Source organism: Taudactylus pleione, unplaced genomic scaffold (genome assembly GCF_031769625.1).
Source record: "Taudactylus pleione unplaced genomic scaffold, aTauple2 ptg000487l, whole genome shotgun sequence".
Lineage (NCBI taxonomy): Eukaryota > Metazoa > Chordata > Amphibia > Anura > Myobatrachidae > Taudactylus > Taudactylus pleione.
This window is the reverse complement of record NW_028284889.1, coordinates 3,243,568-3,262,790: the sequence shown is the minus strand read 5'-3', so window position 1 is coordinate 3,262,790 and position 19,223 is coordinate 3,243,568. Positions and strand designations below refer to the sequence as shown.

The window sequence follows — 19,223 nt, the reverse complement described above, 5'->3', positions numbered from 1 at the left end:
CCCTTAAAGAGAGTATATCGATTTCAGACAACCTTTACCTTTCTATCTGTAGTTTAAGGAAGTAATTGTAGGCATAGGCAACGTAGCACTTTTAATTAAACGTGTGACATGGGAATCCACTGCAGGGGGTGTTTCTCATTTTGCACATTGAGTCCCAGAAAAAGGGTAACATGAGGTTAGACATTTTTGTGGTTGAAACCTCTTACCAGGCAATTGCCAGGCTGAAGCCATGTGTTCAGCTATTGATCCGATAGGGGGAAATTCTGCTGAAGTTACTTTCTGTCGTTTAAACAGAGGGTGTTTGGCTTTAGGGGCTGGCTCGTCATCTTCTATTAATAAGATGGATCTGACAGCTCGCACCAAGGCAGGAATATTATTTTTGACCGACTCTCATCCTCCCCAAGAGGGGAGCAAGGTTAGAGCGATCAGCATCTTCTGCCTCCTCGGATGATACCTCAGAATCTGAGAGTTGTGTGGTCTGTGACGATACCACAGGATGCTTAAAGGGCTTACTGGGTAAGGGCTTCTCACCTTGCAAAATGGTTTGAAAGGCATTAGATGTAGCCACCAGACTCTACACTGAGTTAGAGAGTACGTCTACCCATGGTGGAGGTACAGGGGGTACTTGTATCGCCTGAACCTGTCGTGGCAATGACCAAAGGGGGGCATTACTGCCTGCTGCGATAACCCCATAGGGAAAATTACAGCCGGATCCTCTTGGCGGTCCGCAATAGTGGCCAATATCTGAGAAAATGAAGCCCAGGGGGCTCTAGTACCGGCTCTGTCTGATGGGACACTTACTACATAGCCCATCTTGTATCAAATCCTCCTCACTTAAGTCTGCAGCACATAACTTGCATGATAGCAGTATTGGATCAGATGCCTGTTGTTACCCTTGCCTTTGCTAGACACACAATATGGCCCTGGGTATAATGCAACCACTGTGTATGTAGGATACTAGTAGGAATGCAATATACTGGTCCTGTCTTATGCTTGGGTCAGCTGCAGGAGCACAGCCCAAATATGGCACAGTGTAACGAACAACTGTATGTGACAAACCTCACAAAAACTTAGTTCTATAGATGTGTGAGGCACAAGAAAACCCCTGAATACACCTGTATGTTAGGGTAATAGTCAGAGAAAAGGGAAAGCTATATGCTGACAGTTAGATGAGAGAAACAGACAGGCAGCGCTAGCATAAGCCACATACAATGCAGAAATAACAAATAATTGCAAACTGGCACTACAATCAACTGCACAGACTCAGTGTCTGGCTACATCCGCTGACCCCAGGGAGAGGTATGTAGGGGGACCGGACCCTGCGTATCCCTGGGAGCTGTGGTTGTGCCTTAGAGGAAATGGCCACCGGAGACCTCAGAGGGAGCATGGTTGGAGGAGAGCTGCTGTGGGAAGAGACCTCAGTGGAATGGCGCCCTGAGAGGAGGGGGCGCTCTAACGCGGAAGCTGACCTCCTCATGCTGATTGTTTTCCCACCCAGACGCTGGTTTCTGCACCATATGTCCCCGGTGGTCTAGTGGATCGCGGGGCTGGAGCCTGTGTCCACACTCAGCACCTCCGGTCTGTCCCCTGGGACCGGAGGTATGACTGCTAAAGTGCAGGTCACCATGAGCGATGACCCGCCTTACCTGTCCCCTTGCAGTCCGGCTTGCAGTCTGGGTCCGTCCACGGGGCCAGCTAGCAAGGACCCTGGGATGCCCGCCGAGATGCCCAGCCTGAACTAGCGTTGTGGCGCCAGAGGGGTGATGGAGCAGTAGCGCAGACGTCCTATGGACAGTCTGCTGCTGCGCGCTCTAAGTAGAATAAATAAAATAAAAAAGCTTGAGCAGCCCCCCGCGTAACGATGACCCAACTCCGACCGGGAACCAACGAAACAGAGGTGCCCCTGGCTCGGGGGCAGGGTATATGGAGAGTGGACCGGTGCATCCTGGGAGCTGAAAGCTTTAACTGCGTGGTGCCCGGATTCCTAATCCACCACCTACACCCCAAGGTCCCAAGCATTTCATATGATCTGGTTGAAAGCATAAATTATAAAAAGGTCCCAGAGCAGAGGAAAAAGCAGGTTTGACTGTTTGAAGACGGAGTGAAAAGGGGAAGAAGTTTTCCCGTTCACAAGGTGATGAAAGAAATTGTCATTAAAGAGTGGCAGAAACTTGACAAGAGACATGGTAACCTGAGCCGTGTTGAAGTATGTATCCTATAAGAGATGAAGATCTGCTTAAATGGTGTGCACTACCGAAGGTGGATGCTGCGATTGCAGAGTTAATAACGAGAACTACCATTCCCTTAAAGGATGGCGCTGCATTTAAGGATACCACGGATAAAAGAATGGAAAATTGAATTCAAAAAATTACATACTTCTACTGCTGTATCTTTAAAGTCTGGTATAGCTATAGCCTCTGTTTCCAGATCATTGAATACAGATATTTAAGAAAGAATCTCAACTCAATATATTTTAAGAAACTTAGAGATTATGCAAAAAGCTATTGAATACCTTTTGTGAGGCTTCTTTGGATGTTGTATCTTATGCAGCAAGGTCTATGGCTGCTGGAGTAGTAGCTAGAAGAGTGTTATGGTTGCGATCTTGGATGACTGATTGTTCCCGGTGGAACGAGATAAGGTTCTTGGATACAGAAGGTTAATTAAGCCACACAAACCAGTATCTTGAAAAAAGATATAATTTATTACAACAAATAATAAGATATGAAAGAATAGCTTCGGAATTTAAGATGGTTACTCGATCCAGGAGCCTCCTCTCAGAATGGAGAGCTGGAATAAACAATATGCTGGCCACCTTCTGCAGTCTCTGGCCCAGGCTTAGGGCAGGCCACTGGAATCTCCTTTTGTTCTTCGTTTATATAGTATCCTACTTGCATACCCATCTAACTCTTACTAATATGGGCATAAACCTTCTTCAAACTACTTTATTGGTTAACTACTGATAAGGACTTTCTAAAACTTAACGCAAGCGTACATCGCAGTAGACAACGCCTTATGGATTTATGGCTTGTCTGCTTTCCACATTCCTGTACCATTTCATGCCTGATACACCACTTCATGTCTGATACACACATAAGAACCATGAATAGAAATGGCTGTCAGTAGCCATTTTGCTATCCCACTACAGTCCACCCTTGGACTTATGGTGTGGAAGACATGTATATCATATTCTCATAGGAATCTTTCCTCCTAATCGGCATCAATTTAACAGAATCCAGCGTGTTACAACATTACCTTGATCCCAAGATGCATACATATAAAGGCCGCACTGCTCTCTTGGTAAATAAATGATGCAGAATCTGTTTGGTATTAACTTGATTCAAATCTGTAAAGAATGTGGTGGGTATCAAACTTCCCAATGTACAATTACCAAATCCCCCATAGGGCGACCATTTGTAGGTTTTTCTCCCACAAAAGTAATACACATCATCTGGAAAAATATATAGAATATTAGCCACCACAGTGTATAAATTGGCCAAGATATCTCTGCTCTTATCATCTCAGGCGCCTGCAGCGCTGTTCTCTCACCTCCTGCTCCAGCTACCAACCTGTTGGCTTAAACAAAGAAACAGTGTGAGATAAACCATAACAACAAAGAAAAATAAGCATTTACTTATCCTGCTGCAATTATCTCTTACACCTGTCTCTATTGTCTTCCTACTAAACATTTCTTCACAACAACCTTATCATAATTGTTTGTGTCTGTGCACCAGATATCGTACTTTAAAAGTTCAACCTTTACCACCCTCTGGTTATCAAAATATATATACATATACATCCTGCTCTAAAACCCCAACATTGTGTATATATGAACATTCCTGTTTCCTAAACAACTCATTCAATCATACTGATGTCAGTTTTGTAAATGGTATGAAGCATGGAAAACCCAATATACTCCATGTTTCTGTAAAATGGGTGTCTTTGTCTGCTTGAATCCTTTCGGACATCCCATAATATCAAAAAGTCATTCTGTGTCACATGTTCAAGAAAGTCTCTTATCTTGTATCACTCTGTCATTCAGGAGTGAAGTTGTCTCAAGCAGTGTTTTGTAGCTGTTCAGTACAACATTCATCCTCCATCTTCTTGGTGGCAAACGATGAATTCAAACTGCCAGACTTGTGCAGTTATTTCACAGTATATGAGGCATTTATCAGCAAGCAAGGTAGGCCACATTTCCAGCTGTTGGCAAACACAACAGGTTTTTGCAATGTCTCTGACCATGGTTTGGATATAAGGAATCCCTTTTGATTTGAGCTTGCTCGAATGCATTGTCAGCTCCGTCATGGCTTAACACCATCAGTGCTGTCTTTGCGGTGAATTGCACACCATGCTCTGTGCTCAGTTCACTTGTGTACACACCATTGAAGCTGTAGGTGTGTGTATCAGCATGTCCCACGTCGATCTTCCAGCTTTGGACAGCAGTCCATATAGACTTTGTGTTAAATGTCCATTTCTCAGTGTGAAGACTTACAGGGCATCCAGTCTTGTCAGTGACTTGGAAAACAGTCATAAATGCAACAAGTTCGCTAGCCCCTTCTTCGGTCTGTCGGCTGTCAGCTTGTAAAGATAGCTGCTTTGCTTCCGCAAAAATCAACAGTCCTGTGTGGGTGCAGGTAGCACCATAGTCCATGAACCAATAATGCCCTCTGTCTTGGAAACCTTCCCACCACTGTGGAGCTGTGATCATAAAGAAATCCAGTATGGACAGTTCAAACATTGGTTTAAATTTCACTCAGCCAGCAAGTAGCACCTTAATCTCCTTAATCAGCATCAGAGTTTCTGCCGTTGTCGTTAGCAACTGTGTGTCTTTCAGCTGCTTCAAAACCTTTGGCTGGTAAGGCTTTGTAAGGAAATACACTGGGATGCGAATTTCATTACCAAACACAAAATCTGCACCTTTGTCACACAACAAACCAACAATCAGTGTGTCTGTGATGTATGTATGCCCCTTGTGGTTGGTCAGTGTGTACCCACCAACCCCTCCTTCACAATGAGCAAGTAAACCATAAACATCATTTGCAGTGGATGTTTCATCAGAAATCACAACTTGTTCACTTTTTGCATCTTTAAACTCAACAATGACACGTTCATCATGCCATGTAAAAGTAATGTTGTCACAATGGGAGTCTTCAGCGTCAGGGGTATGGTCTATAACTGCAATCCTGCCTAATTCCCATCCCTTCACTTTTGTCTCATTGGGCAAGGCAAAAGGCATCATCACCACCCCTTCACTTAGCGACACCCCTTTGAATGGCCAAGAACATACATCCTGTTCTGCATTCATATCACAATGGATGGCAAGCTGGACATTCCTAGGCAATTCAGACATATCATCATTCACCTCATGAGTACCAGAAATCAATGGCATGTTATCAGAAACCTCATTTGCATTCAATTTTGACTCTACTTTCTGAACATATTCCTTGAATTCATGGATTTCAACATTTTGTTCACATGTGGTCAAATCATCAAACATTTTCATAATACAATGACTCCTCTGATCAATCATATTTTCTGTTTCAAGTTCTTTCTGACACACTTCTCTGTATATCTCTAACTCACTAATTTCTGCGCTATCTGCGTGTAAATCACCTGAAATGTCAACTTCTTGTGAACATTCACTCCCCCTCTTGGGAATTTCTGGGACAATGTGAATTCAGGCTTACTCTCTCTCTGTGAGACAGGCTTTATCACTGCATTCTTCACAACACATTTTACACTTCTTTCAACATATATTGGTCTATGCAAAATGTCACTATTTTTACTCTTTTCTCAATACCAGGCAGTGAAAAACCAACATTATGCTTTTTCTGGAAACCAGCCAGCTGAAATCCTAATTAATTTTTCAACATATTTGCATATTTCTTAAAATGCATTATTCTTGTTTGTTTCAACAACACAAAGACAGTAAACAGACAACATACAGATATACTGTGACGTTACAGTATACACTCTGTGACTGATCAGGTCACACCTCCCTCATTCACTTATGAGACAGAGGATTTTTTTACATGGGTTTGCACAACACTACATTTGCACAGCAATGCTAAAACAATCGACTACACATTCCAAGCAGATTTATGACTATTAACTGTATGTATCCCACCTCTGACACCACTTTAATGTTCCCGGTGGAACGAGATAAGGTTCTTGGATACAGAAGGTTAATTAAGCCACACAAACCAGTATCTTCAAAAAAGATATAATTTATTACAACAAATAACAAGATATGAAAGAATAATAGTTACTTAGCTTCGGAATATAAGATGGTTACACTATCCAGGAGCCTCCTCTCAGAATGGAGAGATGGAATAAACAATATCCTGGCCACCAGCTGCAGTCTCTGGTCCAGGCTTGGGGCAGGCCACTGGAATCTCCTTTGTTCTTCGTTTATATAGTATCCTACTTGCATACCCATCTAACTCTTACTAATATGGGCATAAACCTACTTCAAACTATTTTATTGGTTAACTACTGATAAGGACTTTCTAAAACTTAACGCAAGCGTACATCGCAGTAGACAACGCCTTGTGGATTTATGGCCTGTCTGCTTTCCACATTCCTGTACCATTTCATGCCTGATACCACCTCATGTCTGATACACACATAAGAACCATGAATAGAAATGGCTGTCAGTAGCCATTTTGCTATCCCAATACACTGATGCAAATAAAAAAAAATAGATTGGCAACATTCCCGAATGAGGGCTTTTTCCTTTTTGGGAGCAAATTGGATTCCCTGATACAAAAAATGATGGGGGGGGGGGGTAAATATTACCGACTACCACAGGATAGGAGAAACCAGTTTCAATTTCCCTCATCAAAACAACAGTACAGAGAGGCTAGGGCTGACAGACCAGGTTGCCAGTATAGCAGAAGATATGCTTCAAGGATGACCAGACAATCCTTTCGGCAGAAATTTAGGAGAGGTAATTCCAGACAGCAATGGCTACAAGGCCCCCAGAGAACAGCAGTCGGAAGATTCTCAGTTTACCAGAACATAGACTCAATGTATTCAGAACAAATTAATATAGCATATCGTATCCACAGGATACAGAATAGAGTTCAGAAAGAGACAAATTTGTACAGTCCACGAGGCCAGTTGTGAGACTGGAAGATTGCTATGGCAGACAGTTTGGAAAATGTTGACATGTCTCCCTTTGGTCTATCAACTTCTCCCAGAATATTTACCAAGGTTCTAGTAACAATGATAGTTCACCTAAGAACTCAAGGAATAATGATCTAGCCATGCCTAGACGACATATTAATCGCCGGAAGGACGAGGGAAATAGTGCAAGACAAGGTGGCCCAAGTTCTACAAATACTAGAAATGCATGGTTGGATCATAAATTGAAAAAAAAAAAGTAAATTGAATCCAGTGTGAAGAATTCAATTTCTAGGGGTGATAATAGATACCCAGAATTATGCGTTCAACCTCTCCAGAAGCAAGATGTATGAAAATTTGCAAACTGATCAGATATGTGTAGAAATGCAGCAAGATGCAACTCCGGATGGGATTGAGCCTGCTTGGTATGCTCTCGTCAACTATAGATTTGTCCTATTGGCAAAGTGGCACATGAGGAAATTACAAAGGAACATACTAAAATGTACTCACAGGAAGAGGTGCCTCTTCTCCATCATGTACGACTGAGACAAGACATAAAAAGATCTCCTGGGCTGGTGGAAAAGTGTAGATCTGGAAAGAAGGTCAACACCATTGTCTCAACTGCAGTACATAATCCTTACAACAGACCAAGTTTGTAGGATGGGTAGTACACTTGTCACAAATGGTGACAAAAGGTTGGTGGACCACACAAGAAAGGCTATTTTCTTCAAACAAAAGAGAGATGAGAGTGGTATGGGAGGCAAGCTATTACTTTGGACAATATGACGGTAACATATATTAATCCTCAAGGGAGTACCAGAAGCAAGACCCTTATGGAAGAAGTTCAAATATAATGATTTGGGAGGAGAAGCACCTTTCTTTCTCTTTCAGCATTACATGTGTCCGGCAAGAAAAACTTTGTAGCAGACTTTCTGAGCAGGAAACAAATTCTCCCGGGAGAATGGGAACTGAATGCAGAGATATTCCAAGCAGTTGTGAAAAAATTTGGATGTCCTGAGATTGACCTAATGGCAACCAATGTAAACACAAAACTGCTTCAATTCTTTTCAAAACGCAATTGTACCAGGGACAAAGGTGATAGATGATTTGGTCCAACAATGGGATGTTCATCTTGGATATGTTTTTCCTCCTCTACCATTGATATATTGCATATTGAGGAAGATCAAAAAGGAACAAGTAGAGATTACAGCAATTCTACCCTATTGGCCCAGAAGAGCGTGCATTCAACAGCGCTGGGAATGGCGGTGGAGGAACCATGGTGCTACCAGCAAGACCGGACATACTGACTCAGGGTCCATTATTGCACCAGAATCCATAGTCCCACAAAACAGACCATTGCAAGATGGATAAGAGAATTTATCTTTGCCTATGGAAAAGAAGGTCTCAAGGCACCTGGAATCATTAGAGCACCCTTCTTGGATAAAGAAGGTGGCTGCATTAATAAAGGAGATCTGTAAAGCAGCAGTATGGTCTTCTGTACATACATTACCAATCATTATGCTTTGGATCTGTCAGAGGCTCATTTTGTAGATAAATTCCCCAGAGAGGCACTCAAATAAACATTTGTTATGCAGAATCTTGAAGTCTTATTGTTATTGCCCTCCCTGTATATATGAGCTTTGGTATGTCCCAAGGTGACGCTGCAATGGAGGATTGGAGAAGAAAACATCGGATTATACTCAATGATAATTCTGTTTCTTTGAGATACTCCATGGCAGCCCATAGATACCCTCCCTTGTTTTTTGTTTTTTTTCAGGAACCGATTATAAGGTGACACTCAGAAAGAGAAGGAGGAGGAGAGGCCGAAATATATACAGCAGGGGGGGAGGGGCGGTCCCTGAAAAAACTTCCTTTCTATACTAGGGGACAAAAGAATATATGAACTGGGAACTGCGCTATATCAATCACAACAATTATGTCGAAATGATGTAAATATAGAAATATTTATTCAACCTGTATCTGTATAAAATTATTTTATGACATAAAATAAAGTATTAATATAAAAAAACAGGATAGGTGTAATTCAGCCTATACGGACAATAATTCTTATATAAAAACTGTAAGATTATTCCCAATGACATGTAGAGCGATCCAAAAATAAATAAAAATAGATAAAGAGTCCTCCATATATTAATTAATATCAATATTCCAAATGTGTTGCAGGGAAAGAGAAAATTCCATTGATACAAAGACACTTTAAATGTGAAACAATGTCTCCATCAGGGTGCAATATGCAGTAATTGACAGTGTTCCATATGAGTAGCCACAGATAGATGGTATAATCAAGCTATTTGATCACTGCAGTATATAATATAAAGAAGTGGAAACTAAAAAAGTCAAATGTTTCTTGTCCGTACTGTGGACTATGATGAAAAAGTCACAAGTATTAATTATAGTGGATAGCTTACCACTTTTAGATCTTGTTGATTAGACAATCAGGCTATGCTGAAGTGTTCAGCGTAGGAACTCCGGTCCGTCCTGTATGCTGAGGCTCCGTCCACAGAGCTCAATGAGACCGACGTCTCTACCCAGCTCGGGGCGGTGCACAACAGCCGCACAAGTCAGCCGAATGGTCTGTGACTCCTGCAGTGTTCTCAGAGAGCTGAACTGTGTGCAAATGGTTTACACGCTGGTAAATAGCAAATCCACCACTGATGTAACACTGCAATTGCCGAGTGTTGTCCGTGAAGATAAATAAGCCGGAATTGAATACCACAGGCTTCCCCGAGCAGGTCCGTGCAACCTTTGGCGTGATCAATAGAAACGATGGAGGAACAGGCAGTCTCCTAATGCATTTCTTTACTCCTGGTAATTTCATCAGAGGATGTTAGGGGAACAGGTCCTATCATTTATTACCAGTTATTTATATAGCGCACACATATTCTGCAGCGCTTTACAGAGAATATTTGGCCATTCACATCACTCCCTGCCCCACTGAAGTTTACAATCTATATTCCCTACCACATGTACACACACACATACACACTAGGTTCAGTTTTGTTGGGAGCCATTTAACCAACCAGTATATTTCTGGAGTGTGGGAGGAAACCGGAGTACCTGGAGTAAACCCAGCAAGCACAGGGAGAATATACAAACTTCACACAGTTAGGGCCATAGTGGGAATTGAACCCACAACCTCAGTGCTGTGAGGCAGTAATGCTAACCATTACACCGTCTGTGCTGCCCAGTGTAAATTTCCTTGCAAATCTGCACTTGGGATCAAACCATGAAGAGTATGGGAATGTTTGCCATTTTGGTTGAATTGAAAAGGTGGCATATATGGCGTACTATGATAAAGAATGCATTCTTTCACATTGGTTCAGCTACCCAGAGCAATTTAATGTGTCCCCTGAAGTTTCGAGGGATGTGCCCTAATAAAGGACATGTTGCTATTTCTGGCATTCTGAGAAAATCCCTAACTGCACAAAGCTATGTAGACTTTTACCTGGGATTTATACACAAAAAGTTGTGCTTTATATTTTTTTCAATATCACTTTATTGAAGAAAAAAAAGGTTGGGGCTCTCTCATTGACTGATTATTAAGATTTACTGTACATATTTTACAAGGACAATTTAAGAATTATTACCGCAACTGCTCACTATGTTATTTTGTATATATAGTATAGCACTTCAAATTGAAATTAAGCACATCTATATTTATTGGGCAAATACAAAAAATACAGCAATGTTTCAGGAGCTCTGTGCCTTTTGTCTCTGCTCAGTAAACACACACTGGGGTGTTTAATAAGAATTTGGAATGCCGTGCTTCTTTACTATCTACATTACGTTAATCTTTATATGTGTTTTCTAATATCAATAATTAGCGTACTGCTCTATATACAGAAACGATTACTAGATCAACAATTAATATAACCTAACATGTAATAAATAATCAAACTTCATGTTTAGCTGTATTTAGGGGTTCCGATCCTCGATGTTTTTGTCCCCAAAATACCCTGCATTAAATCCTGGGAATTATGGGATTTAAAACACACTGTGGATTGGGCCAGGGGGCAGTGGGATAATAAATACCTTTTTGGTTCCGTTCGCATTATCCTGTTTTTTGCAAGTTCTCCCAGCTGCCTCCCATGATGCAGCTGCTTTCAGTCACTGATAGGCCGGGATAATGCTGCGTGATGACATCACTGCGTGGCGCACTTCCAGCTAATCAGTGAATGAGAGCAGCTGCTTCATAGGACTCCAGATTTTCTACTGGGCCTGTAAGAGGACTGGACAATACACATATTGGCAAGAGAAGCCCTTTCTGAGCCACTATGTGAATAAAGTAAGTGAAAGGGTATGGAAGGGGAAGAGAGAAGGTTAGCTGGAGGGGGAAGGATATCAGTTGGCACAGAGGTGGGAAGGATAGCATGGAGGACATAAATGGGGGAGATGGATGGCAGAAAGGACAGGAGGGGGGAGATGGATATCAAGGAGGACAGGAAAGAGAAGATGCATGTTGGGTAAGATGGACGGCAGAGAAGACAGGAGGGGAGGAGATGGATGTCAGGGAAGACGGGTGGAGAAAAATAAACACATTTTAATAATACACTTGGTATTTTTTTTATTTGGGGGAGGGGGGGTGTTAACCCCTTTTTCACTTAATCCCAATCCTGAGATTGGATCCCGGTAATTCTGATATCCAGGATTACAAAATGAATTCGGGATTGGAATCAAAAACTGTATTTCACGAAAAGTCTTGGTGCAAATTATGCCTCTCACCATCATTTTATTTTTTCCAGGAGCCCTGGTGGAACCCCGATATACGACCGAGATAATAAAGAGAATGGTACAGGACTGACCCCATTAATGACAAAGGCTTTAAAGCGAAAATTCCAAGCAAGTATAATCTTTATCTATACTCTCCATATCTATACTCTCCTATCTATATTAAAAAAAAAAAAAGTCTTGAATTCCCGTTATGGCATTCTAACAACTGAAATAATACATGAGGGAATGCCGTCTCCAACTTTTCCTGACTTTATTGTGAGATTTGCTGACCATTCATTACATTTGCTATCACATATTTTCTTGCTGCTTGTGTGCTTGAATGTATAGCTGACTGTACAAAACAATTTGGTTCTTCAAATTGCCAATCTTCTTCCATATTGTGTGCAGGTATACAACCTGCTTACACTAGTGAGCATATGTGGATTCTACTTGGTTTGACAACAACTGTTCTAGCATTTGTTTCCACTACTGGAGCGCTTGCCTGCTGCTCCCTATTGGCCATGTGATATGGTATGAGTTTAAAGTAGCCAGGCCCAAATATCTAACTATCAATGGCAATTGAAAAAATAAAAAAAAATGCTAAAGTCAGATCTTCAAGGTTTGATGTACCCTGTTATGACTGTCAATAAGTATGAACACTTGTCATTTTAATATGTATAAAGGGTCATATCTGCTAGACATTTTTGGAAAATTGTTGCTATTTGGGTTATTTGCTTCTTATATACTAGCAATATTCTTCACAGCTGTGAAATACTGACTCACAATGTTTATTTAGAAGTAAAGAAAAAATAGTGACAATGCAACAGTTTAATCTGACCACACCTGCCCAGCCATTGTACTGTCGAAGCTGGATTAGTGGCTGAGACGGAATCAGCGTAAAAATTAGCGTGCGCGACGCCATCTTGCGAATGGCAGCTAGACTCCATCTTAAAAATAAGAATCTGCAAGACTCCATTTGGCGACCAGCGCCATTTTAAGTTACAACTCACGAGCTAAGTACAGGTGGCAATGTTTTTGATAATCTACCAAAAACAACTAGAAAAACAGCCTCCTGAGAAAAGTAAATAGAATAGACAATACACCAGAATACACTGAGTGTTTAACATACAAATTGGGAATCCCTGTATATAGACAAGTATAGTTGTGGCAATTGTAATATAACCTAGACATTGATCTACACAATTGAACTTGTCTGAATCCTAAACAGGTTTTAGTCTCACTCCCAGACAGAATGGCCCCAGCTTCACAGCTGGGGTTCTCCACCTTGTTTGAGAAGTGAAGCTCACTGCCCGTAACACATTTGCATTGCAGTTTGAAACTGTTAGTTTATATATATATTTTATGTTAAGTCCATCATAGATAGAATCTCATGCATAAACACCGCACATTACGCACAGTTGCGCTGCTAACATGACGCTCAGTAGCGAATGCACAATATCCTGCATGCGAACGCTGTTTATTAGCTGCATGCGTGCACATCTGCCCCAAATCAGATAAACCTAACTAGCGTCTTTTCCCATATCCCTAATACTTACATAATGCCCACTTACACAAAAGGTTCCATAGCTATAAAGTAAAAGATCCAAGTTTTATTCATTTATTACAAATGCTGTGAAATAAAGACTTTCTACTTCAGGGTCCATAGGGTATCCACAGGATACCTTGGGGGTATAGGCAATGGCGGCAGACATCCAGGCACCGCAAAGTTAAAAACTTATCCATCCTCCCAGGATGCACTGGGGTCCCTCTCTTATACCCCGCCCCCGAGCCTCAGGCACTCAGTTTTTCGTTGGATGCACCGTACAGCGTGGGGGTCTGCACGGCCCCTGAAGTTCTTCAATGCAGCTGTGGTTGCACATCTAACGAGCAGACAACATGGACAGTCTGTACTGACGTCCATGTCGTCGCTCCTACACCCCGCTGGTACCAGAATGCCGGTACTGATCCGGGGATGCTGGTGGGTGACTGGGGTCACAACTAGCGGTGGCACGGTTGCCCGGACCGTGGCCGGATTTACGGGGGTTCAGGTAAGCGGCAAGGTCCCGCGGTGGGTCCCAGCCGAATAGCACAGTCCCTGGGGACTGGCTGCAGTGTGGGACCAGGCTACTGATCCCTGCGCTTTCCACTACCCCCTGGGACTGAGGACTGGACAGAAACAGTAAATGTCCAGTGTCCCAGGGGTTAAATGCATGCCAGGGGAGCGCGCTTTCCCTGCTAAGCAGCCGGCGCCTCCCCTGCTGCACACGGCCTCTCCAGAAGGTGGTTAGGCATCTGCATGCGTTCCGCCCCCGGACCAGCCCTCCCTCTGCTCCTCGGTGGCCATTTTAATACATGTGGTAAACACTGCTGGAAGCTGTTAACGCGGGCATCGTGGTCTGGGTCCCCCTGCATACCTCCTCCGGTGCAAGGTCAGTGTATGCAACGCTGTTTCTTACCAGGCTGAGGTCTGGTTAGTTGATGAAGCGCAGATACTGCAGGGTTTTCAATATTCTGCATTGTATGTGACTTTGGGCTAGTGCTGCTGTCTGTTACTTTCACATACTGTCAGCTATTTTCCCTATCCCTTTCTTCTTCTCTGCTCAAGCCCTTGCGGTGCGGTGTTGCAAGGGGGATTTATACCTCACTATACAACTTGTTGTGAAGTGCGGTGGTCACATACAGCTCCGGGTCACACACTCAGTATGTCTGACAGTGAGCATGATTTCCCCGTTCCGCCTAAGTGTACTGTATGCAAGGTACCATTGGCAGAGGGTGATGATAACTCTGATGGATTATGTAAGGCGTGCCTGCGTTTGGCACAGCCGACTTCTGTCACTACACCTGTGCAGGAGCTACCATGGGCTTGTTTTGCTACGGCACTTACTATCCTGGTGGGCCAGTTAACGACAACCCCTGCGTGTCCCCAGATGGGGGTCTCACAGCAGTCTATGGTGTCGTCCCCTATGCAGGGGTTTCCTACACAGTTAATAGTACCTCAGAGTTTCCCGTTGTCTCCCCCTCAGGTCATCCATGAACCTGCGTGGGCAAATTCACTGTCTACCTCAGGACAACAGCTATCATAGGTGTTACAGGGCGAGTCGTCTGTGCGGGCGCAGAAGCATCAGCTGCAACCTCATCAAGATCAGGACGCTGTGACGACAGATGATGGCTCATACGTGCGGTGCGCACGGCCTTGGTTATTGAGGATGACGCTACTCATGTAGCTAAATCAAAATATGCCTTTTTCAAGGATATTAAAAGTGATGCTACGGTGTTTCCCCTATCTGATCAGCTAGTGGATCATTTAGAGGAGGCATGGAAAACGGCGGGTAAGCGTTACCAGCCCCCTAGACTGTTTGCGGTGGCATACCCTTTTGCAGATAATTATTTTGCAAAATGGGATAACCCACCACAAGTGGATTCACACGTCTAGTAAAGAGTGCTACGTTGCCTATGCCCTCTATGTCCTCCTTAAAAGATCCAACGGATCGCAGAGTAGAAATATGTTTGAAAATGATTTATTCCCTTGCAGGAGGAGTGTCAGACCGGCTTTGGCCGTGTGATGGGTGGCAAGAGCTATGGAGCACTGGGCTGATACCTTGGAGGCATCCCTGGACCCAGACTCGTCACCTGAACAGGTGGAGTTGGTGGGTAATTTAAGGGACTCCGCTACCTTCATTAATGAGGCAGTTTTAGATATGGGCCTCATGGCGTCCAAGATCTCCTTGGCAGCAGTGACGGCTCGTCGTATCCTGTGGCTGCATTCTTGGAAGGCGGATGCTGATTCCAAAAAGGGTTTGGAGGGGTTACCCTTCAATGGAGAAGTGCTGTTTGGCCCTGATCTAGACAACATTGTGGATACTTCGGCAGCATCCAAGTCTGCGTGTCTGTCTTCCACTACTGTCCCTTCAGGAGCGGGTTCTTCGTCCTTTCGGCCCTACAGAACGCAGAACAGACCCAGGGTACAGTCCTTTCCTAGGAGGACTGCCGCCAAGGAACCTGCAAAGCCCAGGAAGCAGGCCTGGAGTACCAGACATCCCACTCCCAAGTCCGATGACAAACCTTCGGCCTGACGGGACAGGCCTCTCTTTGGGGGACCTCAAAGTGGGAGGCCGACTTCTGAAATTCGCCCAAAGCTGGTGTCTGACCACTTCAGACACATGGGTCAGAGAAGTGGTCTCTCAGGGGTACGCCCTCTCCTTCCTCAGGAGGCCTCCCAGACGGTTTTTCACCATGGGCCTTCTGTCCATGCTCCAGAATGGATTTATAGTTCCAGTTCCTTTGTCTCAGAAGGGATTGGGGTATTACTCCAATCTTTTTCTGGTGCAGAAACCCAATGGGTCCTACCGGCCAATACTCAACCTCAAATCCCTCAACAAATTTCTGAGGGTTCCTCGGTTCAGGATGGAGACCCTGCGTTCCATTATTTTAGCAATGGAACCTGTGGATTTCATGGTGTCGCTGGATATTCAGGATGCTTACCTGCATATCCCTCTTGTCCCAGCACACCAGTGCTTCTTCAGATTTGCAGTGGTCAAGGACCGCTTCCAGTTTCAGGCTCTGCCCTTCGGTCTGGCTACAGCACCTCGGGTGTTCACCAAAGTTATGGCCGTCATGGCAGCCCACCTGCTGTTGCAGGGAGTCCGCCTGTTACCTTATCTGGACGATCTCCTGTTACTGGCGGAGTCCTCAGAGAAACTTCAGCGCCATCTGCAACTAACAGTCTCTGTATTGCAGTCTCTCGGCTGGCTGATAAATTGGTCCTCCCTGGTACCATCACAGAGGATGCTCCATCTAGGAGCTCTGTTGGATTCCCAACATCAGAGGATCTTGGTGACGGGAGAAAAGATCTCTGCGTTACAGGCAAAGGTCCCTCTTTGCCTGCAGAGTCGCCGGGTGTCTATTCACTTGGCAATGAGGTTACTGGGATCCATGGTATCTATGTTCGACATGGTGGAGTTTGCCCAGTTTCACTCAAAACCTCTGCAGAAGCTGATCCTCTCCGGATGGAATGGGTCGCCCCAAAGGATAAAGACACAGACTATGGTGCTTTCCCCGGAGGTGCGATTATCTCTGGCCTGGTGGCTACAGACGCCTACCTGAACAAGGGGCGCCCCTTTTGGAATGCAGACTGGGCCTTTCTGGCGACAGATGCCAGTCTTCGTGGCTGGGGAGCGGTGATGGGTCCACATTTCAGGGAAGGTGGACATCGGTAGAAGCTGCTCTTCCAATAAACATATTGGAACTGCGGGCAGTGTTCAAGGCTCTCCAGCAATCAAGACCGGTCCTGCAGGGTAAACCTGTGCAGGTACAGTCGGACAACGCCACCACGGTGGCATACATAAACCGCCAAGGAGGGACTCGCAGTCAGGCGGCTCTGACAGGTGTCCCGCATTCTAGTATGGGCGGAAAAGCATCTCACCGCAATATCAGCAGTGTTCATACCAGGAGTTCTCAACTGGGAAGCAGACTTTCTCAACCGTCAAGACGTGCAGCCAGGAGAGTGGTCTCTTCACCAGGAGGTGTGTTAGCTACTGGTGAACAAGTGGGGCCTTCCAGAGATAGATCTCATGGCCTCACGACACAACAACAAACTGCCAATGTTCGGGTCAAGTACAAGAGACGCAAAGGCTTGTCTAGTGGACGCTCTGGCGGTCAAGTGGACCTTCCAGTATGCGTACCTCTTCCCTCCGTTCTCCCTTCTTCCTCGAGTGATACGCAAATTCAAGCAAGAAGGCAGCACGCTACTGCTGATTGCTCCAGCGTGGCCCAGGCAGCACTGGTACACGGATCTTCAGAGTCTCAGTGGACACTCCGCTGTTGTTGCCTCAACGTCAGGACCTGCTATCTCAGGATCCTTGCCTTCATCCTGACCTGAGTCGGCTGTCTTTGACGGCATGGCTATTGAGACTGCCCTCTTGAGGTCCAGACGTTTCTCCAGTTCGGTGGTCAACACCATGCTGAGAGCTCGGAAGCCTTCATCTGCCAACATCTACCATAGAGTGTGGCGGGCTTTCTTACAGTGGTGTTGCACTAGAGGTTTTGCTCCTCAGGTGTTCATATTGTCCAGGGTTCTGGCCTTCCTACAGGCGGGTTTAGACCAGGGTCTTCGCCTAGCTTCCCTGAAGGTACAGGTGTCTGCACTTTCAGTGTGGTTTCATCGTAGGATTGCTATGCTTCCTGATGTCCGCACCTTCATGCAAAGGGTGCTCCCTTTGTTCCACCTGTGGCACCATGAGATCTGGCTGTGGTCTTGAAGACTCTTCAAGGACCACCATTTGAACCACTGGGCTCAGTGGATTTGAAATGGCTAACCATTAACACTGTATTCCTTCTGGCTATTGCTTCGGCCAGAAGGGTTTCGGAATTGGGAGCTCTCTCATGTAGACCTCCATTTCTAATTTTTCATAGAAACAGGGCTGTGCTGCGCACTCGTCCTGGGTTTCTTCCAAAGGTGGTATCTAGTTTCCATATCAACGAGGAAATTATTGTACCATAATTTACTTCACCGGACCTTTCGGTTGGTGAGGCCACCTTGGATGTGGTGCGGGCCTTGAAAATCTATGTGGACCGCACTTCTGTCTATTGGAAGTCAGACTCTTTGTTTGTCCTTTATAGCTTCCTCAAAAGAGGTTGGCCTGCCACTAAAGAATGGATTTGACTGGCTATCTCTGAAGCTTTTGCTCACGAGGGCCTTCCTGTTCCATCTTCTGTTAAGGCTCATTCCACTAGGTCTTCGTGTGCAGCTCGATGTGACACCTCAGCTGTTCAGCTTTGCAAGGTGGCCACGTGGTCAGCTGTCCATACTTTCGTACGGTATTATACTTTTGATACCTACGCCTCTCAGGATGCTTCCTTCGGGCGACGTATACTCCTCTCGGCACAGGAGCGTCCCCACCCTTGAAGGATACTGCTTTTGGACATCCCCAAGGTATCCTGTGGATACCCTATGGACCCTGAAGTAGAAAATATGAGATATGGTAAGAACTTACCCTTGTTATCTCTATTTCTACAAAGTCCATAGGGTTCCACAGGACTCCCGCCCTGTCGCACCTGTACTGCAGATGGGCTGTGATTCTGATCACCGGTTTTTCCGTCTCCCTCTGGTGAGAATGTGATTCTTGTGTGTTCCAGACTTTCTTCTCTCTCTCTTTATCCTCCTTCGGCCTATGGCTTGTGATGAAACTGAGTGCCTGAGGCTCGGGGGCGGGGTATAGGAGAGGGACCCCAGTGCATCCTGGGAGGATGGAGTTTTTAACTCTGTGGTGCCTGGATGTCTGCCGCCATCGCCTATACCCCCAAGGTATCCTGTGGAACCCTATGGACTTCGTAGAAATAGAGATAACAAGAGTAAGTTCTTACCATATCTC

The 19,223-nt window shown here is 44.7% G+C and overlaps 1 protein-coding gene across 7 annotated transcripts in view; it reads left to right on the top strand.

The window, feature by feature from the left end:
- PRR11 (proline rich 11) overlaps positions 1-19,223 on the top strand; it is a 61,948-nt gene that overhangs the window by 28,059 nt on the left and 14,666 nt on the right. For all 7 annotated transcript variants that reach the window (XR_015869985.1, XM_088449531.1, XM_088449529.1 and 4 more), the window contains one exon: positions 11,886-11,982. Coding sequence is in view for 6 of the 7 variants with exons in the window: in XM_088449531.1 (XP_088305657.1) it covers positions 11,886-11,982 (97 nt within the window). In the remaining variant the exon portion in view is untranslated. The remainder of the gene's footprint in view (positions 1-11,885; positions 11,983-19,223) is intronic.